Source organism: Pseudophryne corroboree, chromosome 5 (assembly GCF_028390025.1).
Source record: "Pseudophryne corroboree isolate aPseCor3 chromosome 5, aPseCor3.hap2, whole genome shotgun sequence".
Lineage (NCBI taxonomy): Eukaryota > Metazoa > Chordata > Amphibia > Anura > Myobatrachidae > Pseudophryne > Pseudophryne corroboree.
The window spans coordinates 651,348,142-651,367,867 of NC_086448.1; the positions used below are offsets into that span (position 1 = coordinate 651,348,142).

Here is a 19,726-nt window from a genome sequence, read left to right on the forward strand (position 1 = left end):
CACTGTATTTTAATAATTCCCAAATATAAAGCATTAAATGTGTGGCATATATATTAGATAAATATATTCAAGACCATGTTACTAACAGCATCTGGGGAGTTCTCATGATTTAAACAACTTATACCATTTCAAAAACATGTTACAGTAGATTCAATAAGGTTATAGATAAATTGAAGTTATAAGAAACTATGTAACCCATGCTGTTCATTTAGGCCTTTAGGGGCCAGTGTGTCCAACCTGAAAATCCAACGGCTTTCTAGTTGGAGTAACACTTTGGCCCTATCACCACCCCGAATTGATGCCGGAATATGATCTATTATTTTACTCCTGATACTCGCAATACTGTGCGATTGTTGCAGACATTTTCGCGTCTTATGGATAGGCTTGGTAATGAATGTGAACAGCATATTGGAGGTCATGGTAATATGACAGGTCCTGAGCGACGGGCCCTTAAAGATTTACAGTCTCGCACTGACATCATAATTAGAAATGCAGACAAGGGCGGGGCCATAGTCGTATAGGACCTGTCGGATTACATTTCTGAATGTGATAGACAATTATCTGACGTTGATATATATGAGAGATTGACGTAAGACCCTACCATCGGTTTTAAAATGGAGCTGGACAGTGTGTTATCTAGGGCTGTTGATAACTCATGGATCTCTGGTGAATTGTCTATTGCATTAAAAACTTCTTATCCAGTGGTGCCCATGTTTTACACACTGCCCAAGCTCCATAAAAACAGTGAGAAACCCCCTGGCAGACCAATTATATCTGCCAGGGGATCTCTATTTCAACCCATCTCAGTATATTTGGATGCACTGTTGAATCAGTGTGTACAGAAGTCGATATCCTATCTCAAGGACACCAATGATCTTTTAGTTAGACTGAATAATTTAGGTAAACTTACATCTGATACAGTCTTTTGCAGTGCTGATGTTGTTGGGTTATATACGTGTATTCCTCATGACCTAGGTATATCAGCAGTAGCAGCCCTTATCAATGATAATCCTCATTATGTTGGTCCTCCTGTGGAATTCTTTCTGGAATTATTGCGTCTTGTGTTGACCAGAAATTATTTTTTGTTTAATGGCAATTTCTACCTGCAGAGGCTTGGCTGTGCGATGGGGTCCAATGTGGCCCCATCGTACGCCAATGCCTTTATGTTGGATTGAGAAGCCTCTTTTGCTCAATAACCCTTTCAGTCATCATGTCATCATGTACGTTAGGTTTATTGATGATGTATTGATTGTATGGAGTGGATCAATGGAATGCTTGTTATTTTGTACATTAGTAAGTAGTAACGAAGTAATGTTTAAACGTTTGTTTTGTTTTCTGGTTACCTAGGTAACCGGTATCCACACTTGACTTCCGTCTCCCTGCGGGCGCCCCTTGATGACGTCGTCCACTGTGCGGCAGCGGCTGGTGAGCGGGACGGCTCGTGGCAGCGGCTTGCAATGTGGCGTTCGTCTCGGCGGGCGGGTCTGCAGGTGAGGTGAGTCAAGGTGTTTGTTATGTGTGTGGTGGGAGGTCCTTATGTTGATATAAAATGTATGTTCATTGTGTGTTATGCATCCCTGACGACGGGCGGAGGCCCGAAACAATTGTTGGATGTTACTCCATTAAATTCACTATTGGTTGAAAAGTCTCCTGAGTGCCGCCAGATCTTCTTCATTTTATATATATATATATATATATATATATATATATATATATATATAATGTGATGTGGGGACCGGCACTCTAACACACAAACACAATTGCCCCGGTGCCTCCTCAAGTGATCCAAAGGTTCATGTATATCCACAAAGAAGGAGTGGCACTCGTAGGACTTCAGTCAAACAACAAAGGACACAGCGGTCACTAGTTTGGTCTAATCGACGTTTCGATAATTTAATATCGTCTTCAGGATAAACAAAGTGCATACAAGACAACATTTATATACCTACTCACCACCCCTAAAGTATCCACGCCATCGCTGCGGGCGCCGGGTCCTCGGACGACAGTGAGATCCCGTCGCGCACTTCCTGTGCGCCCGGACGCTCGTGCGGTTGCCTGGAGACCAAAAACAACATGTGATATAAACAAATAACAAATGGCATCGGGTAATGCAGGATCGCGTGTATCTAGCATAGATACACGTACAGGGACCACATATTAATAGTTATACATGTAAATGCTGAAAACACATCATATGTACAAAATCGCAATATTATATGAGTACCTGCTGGAGACACATACTGTGTACAAAATTGTAAACTAGCACAGATTGGGCTAAATGCGTCAAAAGAACATAAATATTACACAAACCAGAAACAATGGTAACTCATGGTGCTGCAGAAAAACAGGCAAATGCTTTCTTAGTAAGTAGTAGTAAAAGGAAAGATGTGTTACTGATCATCCACATAGGGATTCATGAGTCCAGAAACATCATGGGGCTAGATGGGACGCCTTGACTCTAATAATGGCAGGAAGATTGTGAAAAAAAATGGAAAAAAAATTTTCTGGGAGAGTACGTGTAAACTCACAGAAAATAAATCACAAAAAGCACTATATACTTCACAAAAAGCAATTCAGGGGAAGATTCTCATTGAGCCCTTTAGGTGCAATAGTATTCAGGCGGTATATCCACCTGGCTTCTCTCTGAAGTAGGGCCTTGCCCCTATCACCCCCCCTAAGGCGTTTGGGTTCAGTATCAATAATTTTGTAACGCAGTGTGGTAAGACCATGTCCTAATAATTTGAAGTGTCGGGCAACAGGTTGATTTGATCCACTGCTAGCCCCTTCTAGTGCATGTCTGATGGCCGACCTGTGAAGGGCCATGCGCTCTTTAAACATCCTAGTGGTCTTCCCCACATATAGGAGACCACAGGGGCATCTAATAATGTACACCACATAGGTACTGGTACATGTCAGTACATGGCGTATGGCGATCCGTTCCCCCGAATGTGGATGGGCGAAGGAATCACCATATTCCATGAAACTGCACGTAGTGCAGCCAGTACATCTGTAACACCCCGCCTTTCTCGTGAGGAAGGTAATCGGCCCAATTTTTTTGGTATTGGAGACATCGTTCTTAACAAGCCAGTCTTTGAGATTCCTATTCCTAGTATAGCTGGCTAGCACTTTGGTATTTTTGAGCATACTCAATTCGGGATCTGTTGTCACCACCGGCCATAGGTTCTTCACGGTCTTCGCTATACATGGACTGGCTGGACAATATTGTTGAACGAACGGGATACAGTCACCAAGCCGTTTTTGACGGTCCCCAGATGGAATCAGAGTTCTAGAACGTGGGATGGCCAGCGCTCTTTCTTTGGCTTTCACCAAGTCCACGTATTTGTATCCTCTGAGCATGAATTGCTTCATCATGTCATTAATCTCTCGTTCAGCATTGGCTATATCGTCAGATATACGGTGTATCCGCAAGAATTGTGAGAAGGGTAGGCCCCTCTTTGTAGAATTGGGATGTTGGCTGTTGGCATGCAAAATTGTATTGCGATCCGTGGCCTTCTTGTACAATGAAGTACAGATTTTGCCATTCGACACAGAGATTTGGACATCTAAATAATTCACAGACTGTGAGCTCATGTGGTACGTGAATTTGATGGTGCTTTCCATGGTGTTGATGGCTGTCATTAGGATCTTAAAGTCCTGCTCTGTCCCTGTCCATATCAGGAACAGGTCGTCAATGTAACGTGTGAAGAACGGAATTTTAGCTGCAATGTTGGTGTCACTGAAGAAAGCAAGGCGTTCCACCTCAAACATGTAAGTATTTGCAAAGGCAGGGGCCACACAGGACCCCATCGCACAGCCTTGTTGCTGGACGTACCACCGCGAGTCGAACAGAAAATAATTTCTTTTTAATGTTAGTTCCAGTAATCTGATGAAGAATGAGATATCTGGACCCAAGTATAATGTGCTGGATGTCAGCAATCTGAAGACCGCCTCTAACCCCCCCGTATGGGGGATATTAGTATATAGACTAACTATATCTAACGTACAGAGGAAAACATTCTCTGGGAGTGTTTGTAACCTTTGTAATTGGATTATCAAGGAGGTGGTGTCCTTTAGATAGGTCTTCTGTGCTTGGACCACTGGCTGAAGGTAGACGTCTAAGTATTGGGAGATTCTGTAATATACAGAATCCCTAGCTGATATGATGGGACGGCCTGGAGGGGTGGTAGGGTTTTTGTGGATTTTCGGCAGTGTATACAGAACCGGGGCTACCGGATTCTCCTGAATAAGAGTGTCCCTGGTATTCTTGTTGATAAAGCCCTGTTCCACTGCTTCATCCAACACCCCTATGAGCTCGAGGTTAAATCTACTGGTAGGGTCCGCAGAAATTTCCAGATAGACGGAACTGTCCTCAAACAACTAGCCCCGGTTCTGTATACACTGCCGAAAATCCACAAAAACCCTACCACCCCTCCAGGCCGTCCCATCATATCAGCTAGGGATTCTGTATATTACAGAATCTCCCAATACTTAGACGTCTACCTTCAGCCAGTGGTCCAAGCACAGAAGACCTATCTAAAGGACACCACCTCCTTGATAATCCAATTACAAAGGTTACAAACACTCCCAGAGAATGTTTTCCTCTGTACGTTAGATATAGTTAGTCTATATACTAATATCCCCCATACGGGGGGGTTAGAGGCGGTCTTCAGATTGCTGACATCCAGCACATTATACTTGGGTCCAGATATCTCATTCTTCATCAGATTACTGGAACTAACATTAAAAAGAAATTATTTTCTGTTCGACTCGCAGTGGTACGTCCAGCAACAAGGCTGTGCGATGGGGTCCTGTGTGGCCCCTGCCTTTGCAAATACTTACATGTTTGAGGTGGAACGCCTTGCTTTCTTCAGTGACACCAACATTGCAGCTAAAATTCCGTTCTTCACACGTTACATTGACGACCTGTTCCTGATATGGACAGGGACAGAGCAGGACTTTAAGATCCTAATGACAGCCATCAACACCATGGAAAGCACCATCAAATTCACGTACCACATGAGCTCACAGTCTGTGAATTATTTAGATGTCCAAATCTCTGTGTCGAATGGCAAAATCTGTACTTCATTGTACAAGAAGGCCACGGATCGCAATACAATTTTGCATGCCAACAGCCAACATCCCAATTCTACAAAGAGGGGCCTACCCTTCTCACAATTCTTGCGGATACACCGTATATCTGACGATATAGCCAATGCTGAACGAGAGATTAATGACATGATGAAGCAATTCATGCTCAGAGGATACAAATACGTGGACTTGGTGAAAGCCAAAGAAAGAGCGCTGGCCATCCCACGTTCTAGAACTCTGATTCCATCTGGGGACCGTCAAAAACGGCTTGGTGACTGTATCCCGTTCGTTCAACAATATTGTCCAGCCAGTCCATGTATAGCGAAGACCGTGAAGAACCTATGGCCGGTGGTGACAACAGATCCCGAATTGAGTATGCTCAAAAATACCAAAGTGCTAGCCAGCTATACTAGGAATAGGAATCTCAAAGACTGGCTTGTTAAGAACGATGTCTCCAATACCAAAAAAATTGGGCCGATTACCTTCCTCACGAGAAAGGCGGGGTGTTACAGATGTACTGGCTGCACTACGTGCAGTTTCATTGAATATGGTGATTCCTTCGCCCATCCACATTCGGGGGAACGGATCGCCATACGCCATGTACTGACATGTACCAGTACCTATGTGGTGTACATTATTAGATGCCCCTGTGGTCTCCTATATGTGGGGAAGACCACTAGGATGTTTAAAGAGCGCATGGCCCTTCACAGGTCGGCCATCAGACATGCACTAGAAGGGGCTAGCAGTGGATCAAATCAACCTGTTGCCCGACACTTCAAATTATTAGGACATGGTCTTACCACACTGCGTTACAAAATTATTGATACTGAACCCAAACGCCTTAGGGGGGGTGATAGGGGCAAGGCCCTACTTCAGAGAGAAGCCAGGTGGATATACCGCCTGAATACTATTGCACCTAAAGGGCTCAATGAGAATCTTCCCCTGAATTGCTTTTTGTGAAGTATATAGTGCTTTTTGTGATTTATTTTCTGTGAGTTTACACGTACTCTCCCAGAAAAAAAAATTTTCCATTTTTTTTCACAATCTTCCTGCCATTATTAGAGTCAAGGCGTCCCATCTAGCCCCATGATGTTTCTGGACTCATGAATCCCTATGTGGATGATCAGTAACACATCTTTCCTTTTACTACTACTTACTAAGAAAGCATTTGCCTGTTTTTCTGCAGCACCATGAGTTACCATTGTTTCTGGTTTGTGTAATATTTATGTTCTTTTGACGCATTTAGCCCAATCTGTGCTAGTTTACAATTTTGTACACAGTATGTGTCTCCAGCAGGTACTCATATAATATTGCGATTTTGTACATATGATGTGTTTTCAGCATTTACATGTATAACTATTAATATGTGGTCCCTGTACGTGTATCTATGCTAGATACACGCGATCCTGCATTACCCGATGCCATTTGTTATTTGTTTATATCACATGTTGTTTTTGGTCTCCAGGCAACCGCACGAGCGTCCGGGCGCACAGGAAGTGCGCGACGGGATCTCACTGTCGTCCGAGGACCCGGCGCCCGCAGCGATGGCGTGGATACTTTAGGGGTGGTGAGTAGGTATATAAATGTTGTCTTGTATGCACTTTGTTTATCCTGAAGACGATATTAAATTATCGAAACGTCGATTAGACCAAACTAGTGACCGCTGTGTCCTTTGTTGTTTGACTGAAGTCCTACGAGTGCCACTCCTTCTTTGTGGATATATATATATATATATATATATATATGTATATATATGAATATGTGGATATATGTATATCTTGAAGATTGAAATAGATAATCCTATCATGTGTGGGATCATATTGTTCAGAGTCACGTAAACATTAATCTGGTGGGAATAAGAACATTATTAAATCTTACCTCATTAAGTTATTAATAATACCAGATTTATGATTAATGTGATGGGTTTAACTGATCATGGGGCGGGAACTCAGATGTAAAACAACAGAAACCACATCTCAAGTCCTAGCCATCGCCCACTTCTTGAACTGACCAATGGTCCCCGGTGCAGAGGACATGTCCCACCCCCTAACCAATGGAAGAAGAGCACAGTGTCTATTGTATTATGCCTTGATCTACTGAATAAAGAGCGAGCAGCAGGCCAGGTCACTATCAAAGACTCTGAACGCTATCTACCTGATGAGCAGAGGACCGGATCCGGGAAGCGCTTGCGAATATTCACACATATGTACATTGACTGTAGCCATTATTCTGTTTAGATTTATCTTGTTAGCCTGTAGTGTATAAATTGTACTGTTTAACCTTTTTGAATAATCCACGGTGGCCTTAGAACCCTGTGGTTTCAACTAGAAACTGGTGTCGTGTCCTCACTTTCCTGCAAGGGTTTAAAGTGTATTTTAACTGTAAAAGGTTTATAAGTATTGTTAAGGTGTACGCACTGCGGGTACTTTATACCGTCAGCGCTACTTAAGGTTTAAGGTATAACATCGTTGCAGTACTTTGCTGACAAGGGTTTAAAGTGTAATCATATCATTGCATTATATCATTAACAAGGTTTAAAGGTTATCAAATGTGTGTGCGCACGATGTGTGTACTCTGTACACTCAGCGCGGTGTGTGTACGCCAAGTACGTACCACGTGCGGGACTCTGTACGCAAATAGCGTACAAAGTGCGCAGCACGTGTATTCAGTCTAGCGACCATAGCGGCTCCACGGTAATAGTGTATCTAGAGGTATAGCTTTACGGTCTAAGATAATAACTGACATTATCAGAGGGTGAACAATCCTACTTTTTTGAATTTCCCTGTCCAACTGAGCAGAGGAAATTAAATTCAAATCTCCACACAGCAGTACAGGCATATCCATAAATGGTGTAAGCAATGTCACAATAGCCTGAAAGAAACTTTTGGATACACACTAGGTGCATATACGCTACAACATATAAAAGTATGTTTACCCAGAGTAACATGGCATAATACTGTACATATCTCCCTTCGCAATCAGCGGTCACCTTAAGAATTTGTATGGGAAGGTGTTGTTTGGCCAGGATCACCACACCTCTCGCCTTAGAGGTGAAAGAGGCGGAACTTATAACCTTCCATTTTAGAATCCCCAACTTAAGTATCTCTCTAGACATGAGGTGTGATTCTTGTAAAAAGACCAGATCCAGCCTCAGTTTAGAGAGGTACATTATTAATTGTTTACGTTTTTGTGGTGAATTAATTCCAGCTACATTCCAGCTCCCAATTCTAATAGAAGCCATTAATACATCAGTGAGAAAGAGTTACAGATATCACCAAGGCGGGAGCAGCGAGTAAGGAGGTAAAATAAGTACAGCCATGGTGCCACCGAATTATAAATGTGATGCAGGAACCCTAGAGAGGGAGAGGGATGGGAACCATGGGAGGGACAGACAAACAGAAAACAAGAACAACATACATGAATGCAGAAACATACATAAATGCAAAAAAACAAGACTATGTATGCAATAAACATATAACGCAGAAAATTACTTCACGGGAGAACCTGTGAGGCATACATGTCCAATTAAGGTGTGATCTAAGCTCACCGTAAACCCTAATTTACAGGCCTAGCACCATGCCAGGCCAGTCCAGAGGCCATGGTCTCCATATATAGCAGTGATCGCGCCGAGCCGGAAAAAAAGTGGGTCCCAGGGACCCCTCACTTTTAAAAATTGGGGTCCTACCTGTCCTTTTCTGAGTCCCATCGGAATGAAGGTTCTTATTTATCTTATTAATGATTCAAACATGAAAACACACAACATGATTTGGACACTACAAAAGTGTTGCAAGGGGAAGGAGGGAGTGACAGTGCTGCTGGGCTGTGTAGCATACAACACATTTTGAATTAGAGCTGTAACTAGACATTTTGGTGCCCTTCGGCAGAAAGTGAATTGGTCCTCCCAATCCCATATTCCAAAGTATGGACAGTGCGCGCCAAAGGTGCGCATAAAACAGTTAGGGGTCTGGCTTTTTGGGGAAGGGGCGTGGTCACATAATAGTACCAATTCACATTAAACCAGAGTAGCGCCTCTTATACACATCACCAGGTAGAACCACCTATACACACTGCGCCAGGTAGAGAACGTTATACACATTGCACCAGGTAGAGCACATTTATACACACTGCACCAGGTAGAGCACGTTATACACTTTGCGCCAGGCAGAGCACATTATACACATTGCACCAGGTAGAGCACATTTATACACACTGCACCAGGTAGAGCACGTTATACACTTTGCGCCAGGCAGAGCACATTATACACATTGCACCAGGTAGAGCACGTTATACACATTCCGCCAGGTAGAGCACATTATACACATTGCACCAGGTAGAACCACCTATATACACTGAGCCAGGCAGAGCACGTTATACACATTGCGCCAGGCAGAGCACGTTATACACACTGTGCCAGGCAGAGCACATTATACACATTGCGCCAGGTAGAGCACATTATACACATTGCACCAGGTAGAACCACCTATACACACTGAGCCAGGCAGAGCACGTTATACACATTGCACCAGGTAGAGCACATTATACACAATGCGACAGGGAGAGCACGTTATACACATTGCGCCAGGTAGAGCAGTATATAATGGTCACTGTGGGTATGTGGGTGTGCATGTGATGGTCACTGTGTGGGTATGTGTAGGGGGTGTATGTTGCTCGCTGTGGGAGTATTTGGTGTGTGTATAATGGGCACTGTGGAGGAATGGGCAGAGTGTATGATGGGCACTCCCCCATCCCCCATATTTGCATCATTAGCTGCCGCCAACACTCTCCTCCCTCTCACACACATACGCTCCCTCTGTTAGTTGGTTACAAGTATAACTTACTTAATCCCCCAGGGAGTGCAGCCGTATGCAGCCAGAGAGACAGTCTTCTAATCAATGATCGCGCTGCGCAGGCTAGTGTGCAGCCACTGTCACAACACAGCCCGCCCCGGCGCCTGCTGGCAGTCTTATTGTAATTTGGAGCAGCACTGCGAGCACGCTGGTGGGCAGAGAGGAGGGACGTCTCAGCGACACTTGAATGGGGAGACATTGCCGGCAGCATGATTGGACGCGGAGAAGCTGCGGGCAGCGCGATTGGATGGGGAGAAGCTGCGGACAACGCGACTGGATGGGGAGAATGCAAAAAAGGGAGAGTAGGTGGGCGCTAGGAGATATGGCTATACGACACCTGAAATACTTTAACTGTTCACTGGCTGCAGCTTCCCAAGGTCGAGATGCTGATCCTCAACCCAAAAAATACACAGAACAATAAATACTCAGAGAAGCGCTACCATTGAACAGTATAATAAAATTTATTATTAAAAATAATTGACACAATCTCAATAAAATAAACCGCTTATCTTGGAATATTCGACATATAGTATACACCAACCATTTAATAATTCCAAATAGTCACCCTTAAAAGGAACATAACCACTTAATTTCCAATAGATGCTGCAGCAATTATAATGTACTAGTACTTAAAGGGTTAAGCTCCATGCATGGGCTAATTGATTCACATGGGTTCCTTAGATATTGTTTAGGAAGTCCATCGACAGTGAAGCGTTAAATAATGATAATCAGCTTGTATGTTACAGTCTTATCCAGATCACGGCAGACTTTCTGTGGGTAGCTTAATTGTGCAAATTTCCATAAGTGTGCAGTGATGTTTTAGCTGAATCACTGATTGTGCAGTCTCATATAATGAAGCTTACCCGACTATTGAATGAATGAAATTTCCCTTTGGTACCCTTCCTGTAGTGGGCGCCGGCTGCCCACACCGCTGAACAGCGGCACAGCAGAAGGTGTCGGCAACACTGTTGAAGGCTGCGCTTCACGGGACCACTCCAGAGCGCGGCGATCCAAGACCAGAGAGCCGTCCGCGGCTGATCAAAGTCAGGAGCCGTTCGCTCGTGCTTCCACAGCAGGAACCGCTGAATGTGCTGCGGATGTATTGAATGTTGAACACCCAAGATACCGGACAAGACGTCGGGCGGGATGAGACTGCACAATCAGTGATTCAGCTAAAACATCACTGCACACTTATGGAAATTTGCACAATTAAGCTACCCACAGAAAGTCTGCCGTGATCTGGATAAGACTGTAACATACAAGCTGATTATCATTATTTAACGCTTCACTGTCGATGGACTTCCTAAACAATATCTAAGGAACCCATGTGAATCAATTAGCCCATGCATGGAGCTTAACCCTTTAAGTACTAGTACATTATAATTGCTGCAGCATCTATTGGAAATTAAGTGGTTATGTTCCTTTTAAGGGTGACTATTTGGAATTATTAAATGGTTGGTGTATACTATATGTCGAATATTCCAAGATAAGCGGTTTATTTTATTGAGATTGTGTCAATTATTTTTAATAATAAATTTTATTATACTGTTCAATGGTAGCGCTTCTCTGAGTATTTATTGGATGGGGAGAAGCTGCCGGCGGTGATTTGATGGCGAGAGAGGTACTGAAGAATGGTATTGGCAGAGACTCACTGGTCAGTTAGAGACAGCACATCCCGCGGGACCCGCTCATTAAAAAAAAAAAAAAAAAAAAAGAGTCCCTCTCTGCTTGTAGCACGTAAAAACGCGCTACAGCACGTATTTTGCTATCACTGTATAGCAACATTCGGATTAGGGGGAAGGGTGCACGAGTTCATCCTAACTATTGTGAGAAAGAGAATAGGGACCAAGAGGAAGTCAGAATGGTCAAAAATTCAAAAACAACCTGAGAAGATAGCAAGCTGATCCTGAAATATCAGACTAACTGTGTAGAATATCTTGGCTTGAGGCAAGCCCGAAAAAATATATCTGAGAATCAAGCAGGGTTGGAAGAAATAGTCCGATTCTTTTTGCAGGAATGCCTCCGCATCTAAAACAGACAGGAAGTCTTTAAACGTGTTCCCATAATAAAGGCACAATCGTGCAGGATAGAGTAATGCAAATTTCTGGTTGTTTTGTATAAGCTTGGACCATAAAAAAGAGAAAACAACTTCATTGCCCTTGTAAGATCTGCGGAGTAATCCTGGAACAGTAATAATTTATGCCCATCCCAGGTGATATTCAGATGTTTACGGGAGGCCATCCAGAGTGCTTCCTTATGTAGGTAATTTAAAGCTCTGAAAATGACCGCTCTGGGCCTGCTGCCGTCCTGGGCACGAAGGGGGCCTATCCTGTGGGCCCTTTCTATAACGAGATCTGAACAACAATCCTGGATATTTTAAGGGCAGGGAGCGTAAGCTGGACACAGTCATATAATTCTTGACCTTTGACAGACTCTTGGAAGGCTATAATGCGGAGGTTATTACGCCCCAACCTGTTTTCAAGGTCATCGAGCTAATTATAGACCTGGTAACAGGATTTAGTATTTAAAGAAACAGCCCTCTTTAATTCATAATAAAGAAAAAAGTACTGCGCTATCATTTCAGCAGCTCCATAAATTAAAGCTAATATCAAATATATACATAGAGCGCTTGGTTTATTCAAGTGTGTATATAGCCAATACTGAAAAAAATATATAAAATACAATACAGGTTAAGAACAATGAACTTCCAGTAAAGTGCAGTGTACCCTGTAATGATGTGGAGAAAAGTTTGTAGGAAAACCACAGGTGCGCTAAATAGCAGCTTCTATATGTGACAATCTCTTGAAGGCACTCTCACTCCTTCACCAACACCAATATGTGAAACACAGAAATGAGATATCACTTGTAAAAGCGCTTATACTATTCCCATATCCTTCATTGGATTGGAAGCCTCTCCCCTCAGGTTACTTCATCAGCATTAAACAAGGGGAGACACAAAAAAGTGCATATAGTGAAGCAACACGATATCCCAGTGTCTTTTTCAAGGTATGTGATCCACGATATCCCTGTCTTTTTCAAGGTATGTGATCCAAAGCTTTGGTTTACAAACCTTGAAAAAGACACGGGGATATCGTGTTGAAACGCATTGGTGTTGAGCAGGAGGTTTCCCAGAGCGACTGCAGACGAGGACGCCGGCTGTCCTTTGAAGTCCTGAAGCATGCTGTGATTAATCCTGGGGCTACATGATAAGCTTATTAAGAACTGTCCGTTGCCAGTTCTTAAGTAAAGCCGGTAATTGTCTACTTTGCAGTTGTTAAAGGATATCCTGCAATGATTGTCCAGATTTATGTTTTATCTAGGTTTTAGAAAGTTTTATTAAAAATTGTGCTTCACTATATGCACTTTTTTGTGTCTCTCTCCTGGTTTAATGCTGATTAAATAACCTGAGGAGGGGAGAGGCTTCCAAATCCAATGAAGGATATGGTGATATTATAAGTGCTTTTACAAGTGATATCTCATTTCTGTGTTTCACATACCCTATAATGATGTTTACAGCTCTTTTGTGGCAATTAAAAAGTACCAATCTCAAATTACAAATGCGCACAGACAAGTGTTCTCCGGACACAATGGCAAGGTCCCCCGGCAGGTAATCTATCTTTCCCTATCCTACCTTGGGGCCTCTGGTCACGGGTATGCAGCGGTCCGTGTGTGTTCGCATTTTCCAGCATCTCTCCTTCCTAACCGGAAGTTCGTGAGGCGCCGCGGGACGTCACTTCCAGGTGGCGTAGTGACGGGACTTCGTATCCAACGCATTTCATGCATGACGGCACTTTGTCCAGGATGTTGGGTTGTGCTGTTGAGGCCACTTTTATTATTCCTTGTTTGAAAAAACTTTATTTTTAACTTTTTAGAAAAACGGAAGTTCCAGACAGGAACTTGGTATAAAGACGGCATGCACCTGTTTCAGCATTAGGCTATATATTCTACAAGTGTATATGTGAATAATTTATAAAATAAATATGAAAGTAAATATGTGGCAATAATTATAAGAATAAATATTTCAAAACTGGGTGTGTTTAAAGGAAAACGCTTAGTTCTCTTTAATTCAGCAACATCTGCAAAAGTTTCACCTAGCCTCTGCTCAGAATCCATAACTGTGTGTGTGAGCTGTGAGAGCTGTCTGTTTATATCATCTGTCTGTGCCTTCAGCAAGGAGCCAATAGCTACCAGGATTGCATTTAACATGTCACTATAAGCGACTGGGGAGTCAGGTAAGGGGAGTACCTTACTGCCTAACTCCGGAGAGGCAGGGGATGAATCTCTGCTGAGCGGGTCCAGGGATGCCCCAGGAGAAGGAGTGTCCCGGGTAACAGGCTGCGAGATCGGAGAGGGGGAGCTGCGGGAGACAGCATCCGGCGCTATCTTGGATTCAGTGTGGCGCTTCTCCTTAGCTTGGTGGTTCTTCCCTGACAGCACTGGTGGCAGCAGGAACTTGTCCATGCAGCGTGCAGGGACCAGGGCGCTCTGGGATGATGGCACGGGGCGGCTGGAGGCTCGAGAGCCATATAATGGGTGAGATGCAGTCGGGTGTTAGCAGAGCTGAGCTCTTACAAGCTGTCGTCCATGCAGCAGCCGGAACCAGAAGTCGACTGTACCTTTTATGAACACTAACTGTGTGATGGATACTGGTCTGAGGTCATCTTGACAAAATACATCAGAATCAGTGTGTGCTCCCACTACACAGCTTCGTTTTCAAACTAAATTGCTTGATGTGCACCCAGAGACAAGCTTCTACCCATAACAGTGCAACTGCAACAGTATAGGTGCAAGGTTAGAATTACAAGTTCTCTGGCCATCCACGGCATTCAAATCCCTTTGTGTATAGGAAAAAGCGGTGAATCCACTCTGGATGGCCTCCTGTAAACATCGGAATATCACCTGGGAATACCTCCATAAATTCATGAACCTAGCAAGTAGAATTTCATGGACAGTGGGACAGCTCTGAATTATCTCCTTCAGAAGTTGCTGTTACACCATAACCTTTCTGCCTCAGTGTGATACAAACTGGACATCACCGCTATTGGGGAACCTGTTCCTCTCTGACTCTTGTCTGTGGTTTCGGACACCCCTCATTCACCCGCTCATATCTTAAGATTACACCCATGCAGTCCTGACCTCACAAACCTCTCCAGTAGACAGGTTGCGGCCTCTCATAAGATCATCACACTCGTATCAGATTATCTTATTGGCAAATAAATAGTATAGATGGATGGACAGGAAATGAACACCATAGACAAACACACCTTAAATATAATATACAGTATAACACGTATATGTTACGCACACCAGTGCTAACAGGAGTATACCGGTGTATGAACAGAGAGGGAAGCGAAGCAAACGAACTCACAGACAGTATAACATAACATACACAGGAGGTGATGGAATAACTAAAAAAACACAAAGTGAACGGAGAAGCCCAAAGGCTCAGGAATTGGGTGTCTCCCTAGTGTCAGGAATGCTCAGATGGAATAGAGCGGACAATGAAGCGAGGTGTAGTGATTTAACATGTGGAGCACCTGAAATGATGTTGCTAAGAGCAACAGAAAAAACACCAAAGGGTTACCAACGGGTGTGGGAATAAACTCCTTGGTCAGAGATAGAAATATAGACACAAGGAGAGTATCCACAATCCTAACCCCCACTTGCAGGGCACAGGTTCAGCTTACTGCCACTAAACTGACACCTGGACGCCCTGCACAGTGAGGGAGGATTAAGCAAGCAGGTCTGAGAGTACAGCCGCAAACCTGCTGGGTTCACAGAATAGCAAAAGAACCCCAGCAGGTCAAACAACTGACTCCAGTCTTACTGCTAGGTCCGGATTGGCAGAATGAAGTACCGAATCCCAAGGCCTATTCGCAGTAAGCAACAAGTAAATACAAAGTCACACAGTACTAGCTAACTCTCTGGAACTGACTAACAAACAAAGATTCAGCAGCATTTGCCTAGCCTGAGAGGATGGTTTATATAGCAGGTGCTGTCCACGCCCCACTCAGACCTCACAGACTGTGAGCACAAAACCAGCGCCGGATTCCCTGCCGTGCACAGAGCCTGTAACCACTACACAGTGAAAACCCGGACCGGAGTATCAGCTGCGCTCAGGTTACTTCGCCAACACTTGCCTCCCGGTTGCCATGGCGACGTGGCAGCACAGAGCAGGAGATCCTAACAGTATACTATTTACATATATGAACCACGTTCCAACAAATGAGGTGAAAATACAGTGAACAAGACTTATTTATGTTCACAACTAACTTTGCCCTAATACTGATACTATACATGCATTTGTTTTGTTTTGTTTTGTTTTGTTTTAATCCTTTAAGTCCTTCCCATTTGCCAATTATATACGATAATAAAAGTGTGCTAACACATTTATACTGTAGCCTGCTCCCTACTGGAATAAACCCGCGACTCTGAACTATGGGCCTAATTCGTATTGTGAACAAACCCAGTGGTTTATGTACAAATACAATGGTTGTGGGTCTGCCTAGCAAAATAAGTCTTCTGATATCGCTCGCAGCCCCGTTAGCAGCAACATGACTTACATGCTGTGGCATTTGGGGGGCAGAGCAGGGCAGCACCTGAAAAAGTTCTTCAAAATGGTGGCGTGATAGGTCCATGGTCTGCGTCGTCAGATGCAGACTTACTGGACCCAGGTGTCCGGATCCGATGACCAGCCTGAGTAAGCTTCAGCTTACACAGGCTGACCACTGCCTAAAGCCGTCGTGCATCACGATAGTGATCCAAGGCTGTGTCTTCAGGCGCAGCACTTGTACCTTACAAATATAAACAGAAGGCTATCTACTATAGATGCCTCCTGCTGTATTAGAATTTTAAATACACGGAACTGCACAGCTGCTTCCTTTCCTGTGCAATTACATGAAATAGGGCGTATGATGCTATATTTGCCCATGTGTGGTTCATTGCATGGATTAAATATTTTACTACAGGTAGCTTACTTCATAACAGCATCCATAAATTTGACAAGGTCTGGGAACCTTGGTACTCTCTCCATAACGCCCCAATTCATGGTATTTCTTAATATTGTTGCTATTTCTCTTGTGTTTGTAACGGTCTTGGGCTCCTGTCTGGCAGGCTGATAGAGCCTTGTAGAATGTCGTCCTTTTCCCTCCACTTGTAACCCCCCTCCACACACAAACTTTTGTTATTATCTTAAATTTAAGCACTCAGATAATAAGCAATAAAATAAACTCATTAACTCCCACAAGCGTTTTTTTTTATACCATCAGCTTCATATATATTGTCGTTCCTTCCTATTTTCACAGTGGCTGCCTAAAAGCTGGCCTGATTCAGGGTTTGGCGCAGAATACATTGCTGCTGCCTCTTTGAATGCAGCAAAGATGTGTAAAAAGCGGGTGACGTCTGACTGCATCGGACTGCTGCATCTGAAAACCACCATCAGTTGCGATGTTGGCAGCTTCGATCATTTAAGCTATAGCTTACTTAGAATGACTGCCGGAACTGCTCAGGAAATCTGCGTCCGAAGACCTAGGGGTAAATTTACTAAAACTTCTAAAACTGAGAATTGGTGATGTTGCCCATAGCAACCAATCAGATGCTGTCTATCGTTTGTCTATTGCCTTTTAGAAAATGATAGATAGCATCTGATTGGTTGCTATGGGCAACATCGCCAATTCTCTGTTTTAGAAGCTTTAGTAAATTAACCCCGTAGGCTCACCACTCCCAGAAATGGGAGCAAAACGCCTGTTTTTTAGGAATGCTGGTCAGCTCCGCCAATCCCCAAACACCGGCAGCCTGTCATGCACTGTCCTCGAGGAAGTAGAACCCATTCTGCAAATGAACAGCCAGCCCACCATCCGAGAAGTACATCTCTAAATAAAGCCCAGTTTCTTCAGCTGAGTTTTAATTATATGTATTTCGTCTATATTGTTCCACTGTATGATTTTTCTCTTGTTGGTGTTATAAATAGATTTTTTTTAAAAAGTGTGCTAATTGATGTATCAAGCAGTGAAAAAAGTTAAGTGAACCGGTGGAGAAGTTGCATGTAGCAACCAATCAGCTACTAAATATAATTTTATAAAATGCACTTGATAAATGCTTCTGTGAAACCCGGGTAAGTAAGCAGGTACGTACAGTATGTGAAAGAGGTAAATTGATCAATAAGATACCCCGAGGTAAACAGGTAAGTCAGTGTTGTGTGAGGCTGTGATACATAAAATATACCACTGCCTGAAGTTCTTAAAGCATACACTTCTCCACAATGGGTCTCTTTAGGCTGTCCCTCAGTTTGAATATGTTTCTCTGATCTCCTCACAGAGTAGGAACTCAGCTGTTCAGCACACTGATGACAAGGAGTTACTTATCCCGCTGTCTATAAGGAGAGGTCAGTATGGGTTTGTCATAAAGGTGGGTAGGACAAATTCCTCACACCCTCCTCCCAGCTCTCTGGAATGGCCGTCCTCATCAAGCCTCTTCATGGCATAGCTCTCCTCTCCAGGTCAGTTACCTCAGCTCTGCCTGACCAACCTGTCACTGGCCTGGCCCCTGACACAGCTCATGTGACATGCTTCTGACCTCCTGAGCAGCTGCAGAGGATGCTCTCTCTCTCTCTACATACACACACCCTCCGGTCCCTGATCCCTACACATCTTCCCATCCTCCCACCCTGCAGTCCATGCTCATTACACAATCTCTTCCTTTAAGTCTAGATATTTATAGTAAGACCTATTTAAACTATACAGTGAAAGTCTATAGAGAAACTGAAGAGAGAAGAAGAGAAGACATATTAAACCAAAATTTTGGGATCAGTTCTAGTACATAAATCATACCTACTGCTTTATCCAACATGTTATACAGAGAATACTTCTGGTGTGCTCCTCTTTACACAAATTCCTTCTAGGGGATCTAGTTTATACCCCAAAAGAGGCTGAGAACCCAGATCATGGAACCTCTTTTTACACTTTTTGGATCTATTCAACTGTATGGGGAGGGAGGGGTCACCCTGTAGCTATCTAACATGCAGCTTCTAGACACCCACCTTGGAGCATTATATAATAGATAAACACACACTTAACAGAAGCCAACAAAATGGTTTACTTCAGATTTTATACTGAACAATCATCATCAGAAAAAAATAAGATTACTATACCTTTTTGAACAGCCTCAGGGAGTGTACTAAGTTTCCACTGGGAGAGTGTATCAATTTGTGTGGTCAGACCTTGTTTTCGTTTCTTTTCTAGTTTCAAAGCCTCTTCTGCTTCTTGATGGTCTACTTCTAACCTCCAGATCAGTTGTATAACTTCAGAGATTACATCTTCTGTGTATTGCTTTAGAGGAAAATCTTCACCTGAACACAGAAATCCATGAGATGGAAAAATTACGCGAGATAGGATATGGACTTGTAAATAGTAAAACTGCCTCCGCCAGCAACTATATGAAATATTAAGATATGCAGAGAACAAATATATACACCAACCAATAGATGCTCAGTTGAGGAGCTTTTCAGCAGTGATATGATGAGGCTTAATGTACATAACTGGGCCCCAAGAGATGCCAGTCAATCCTCCAGAACCTTTCCCCCCTTTCCCCACCACTCTGTCCATATGACAATGCTAGGTGGCTGGTTCATGAGCAATTAAATCTTGTTTGCAATATCACAGGGTATTGTGATCTATTCTATTGGACTGAAGCAAAATAATTTGACTTTTTTTATTCTGTGTCAATGGACACCTATACATTGTAACGTAATTTAGGAGGAGAGGATCAAGCTGGCCACACATACTACAATACTG

The 19,726-nt window shown here is 43.4% G+C and overlaps 1 protein-coding gene across 2 annotated transcripts in view; it reads right to left on the reverse strand.

Moving 5' to 3' along the window:
• CCDC178 (coiled-coil domain containing 178) overlaps positions 1-19,726 on the reverse strand; it is a 754,227-nt gene that overhangs the window by 635,001 nt on the left and 99,500 nt on the right. For both annotated transcript variants that reach the window (XM_063923667.1, XM_063923668.1), the window contains one exon: positions 19,084-19,281. In XM_063923667.1, coding sequence (XP_063779737.1) covers positions 19,084-19,281 — 198 coding nt within the window. The remainder of the gene's footprint in view (positions 1-19,083; positions 19,282-19,726) is intronic.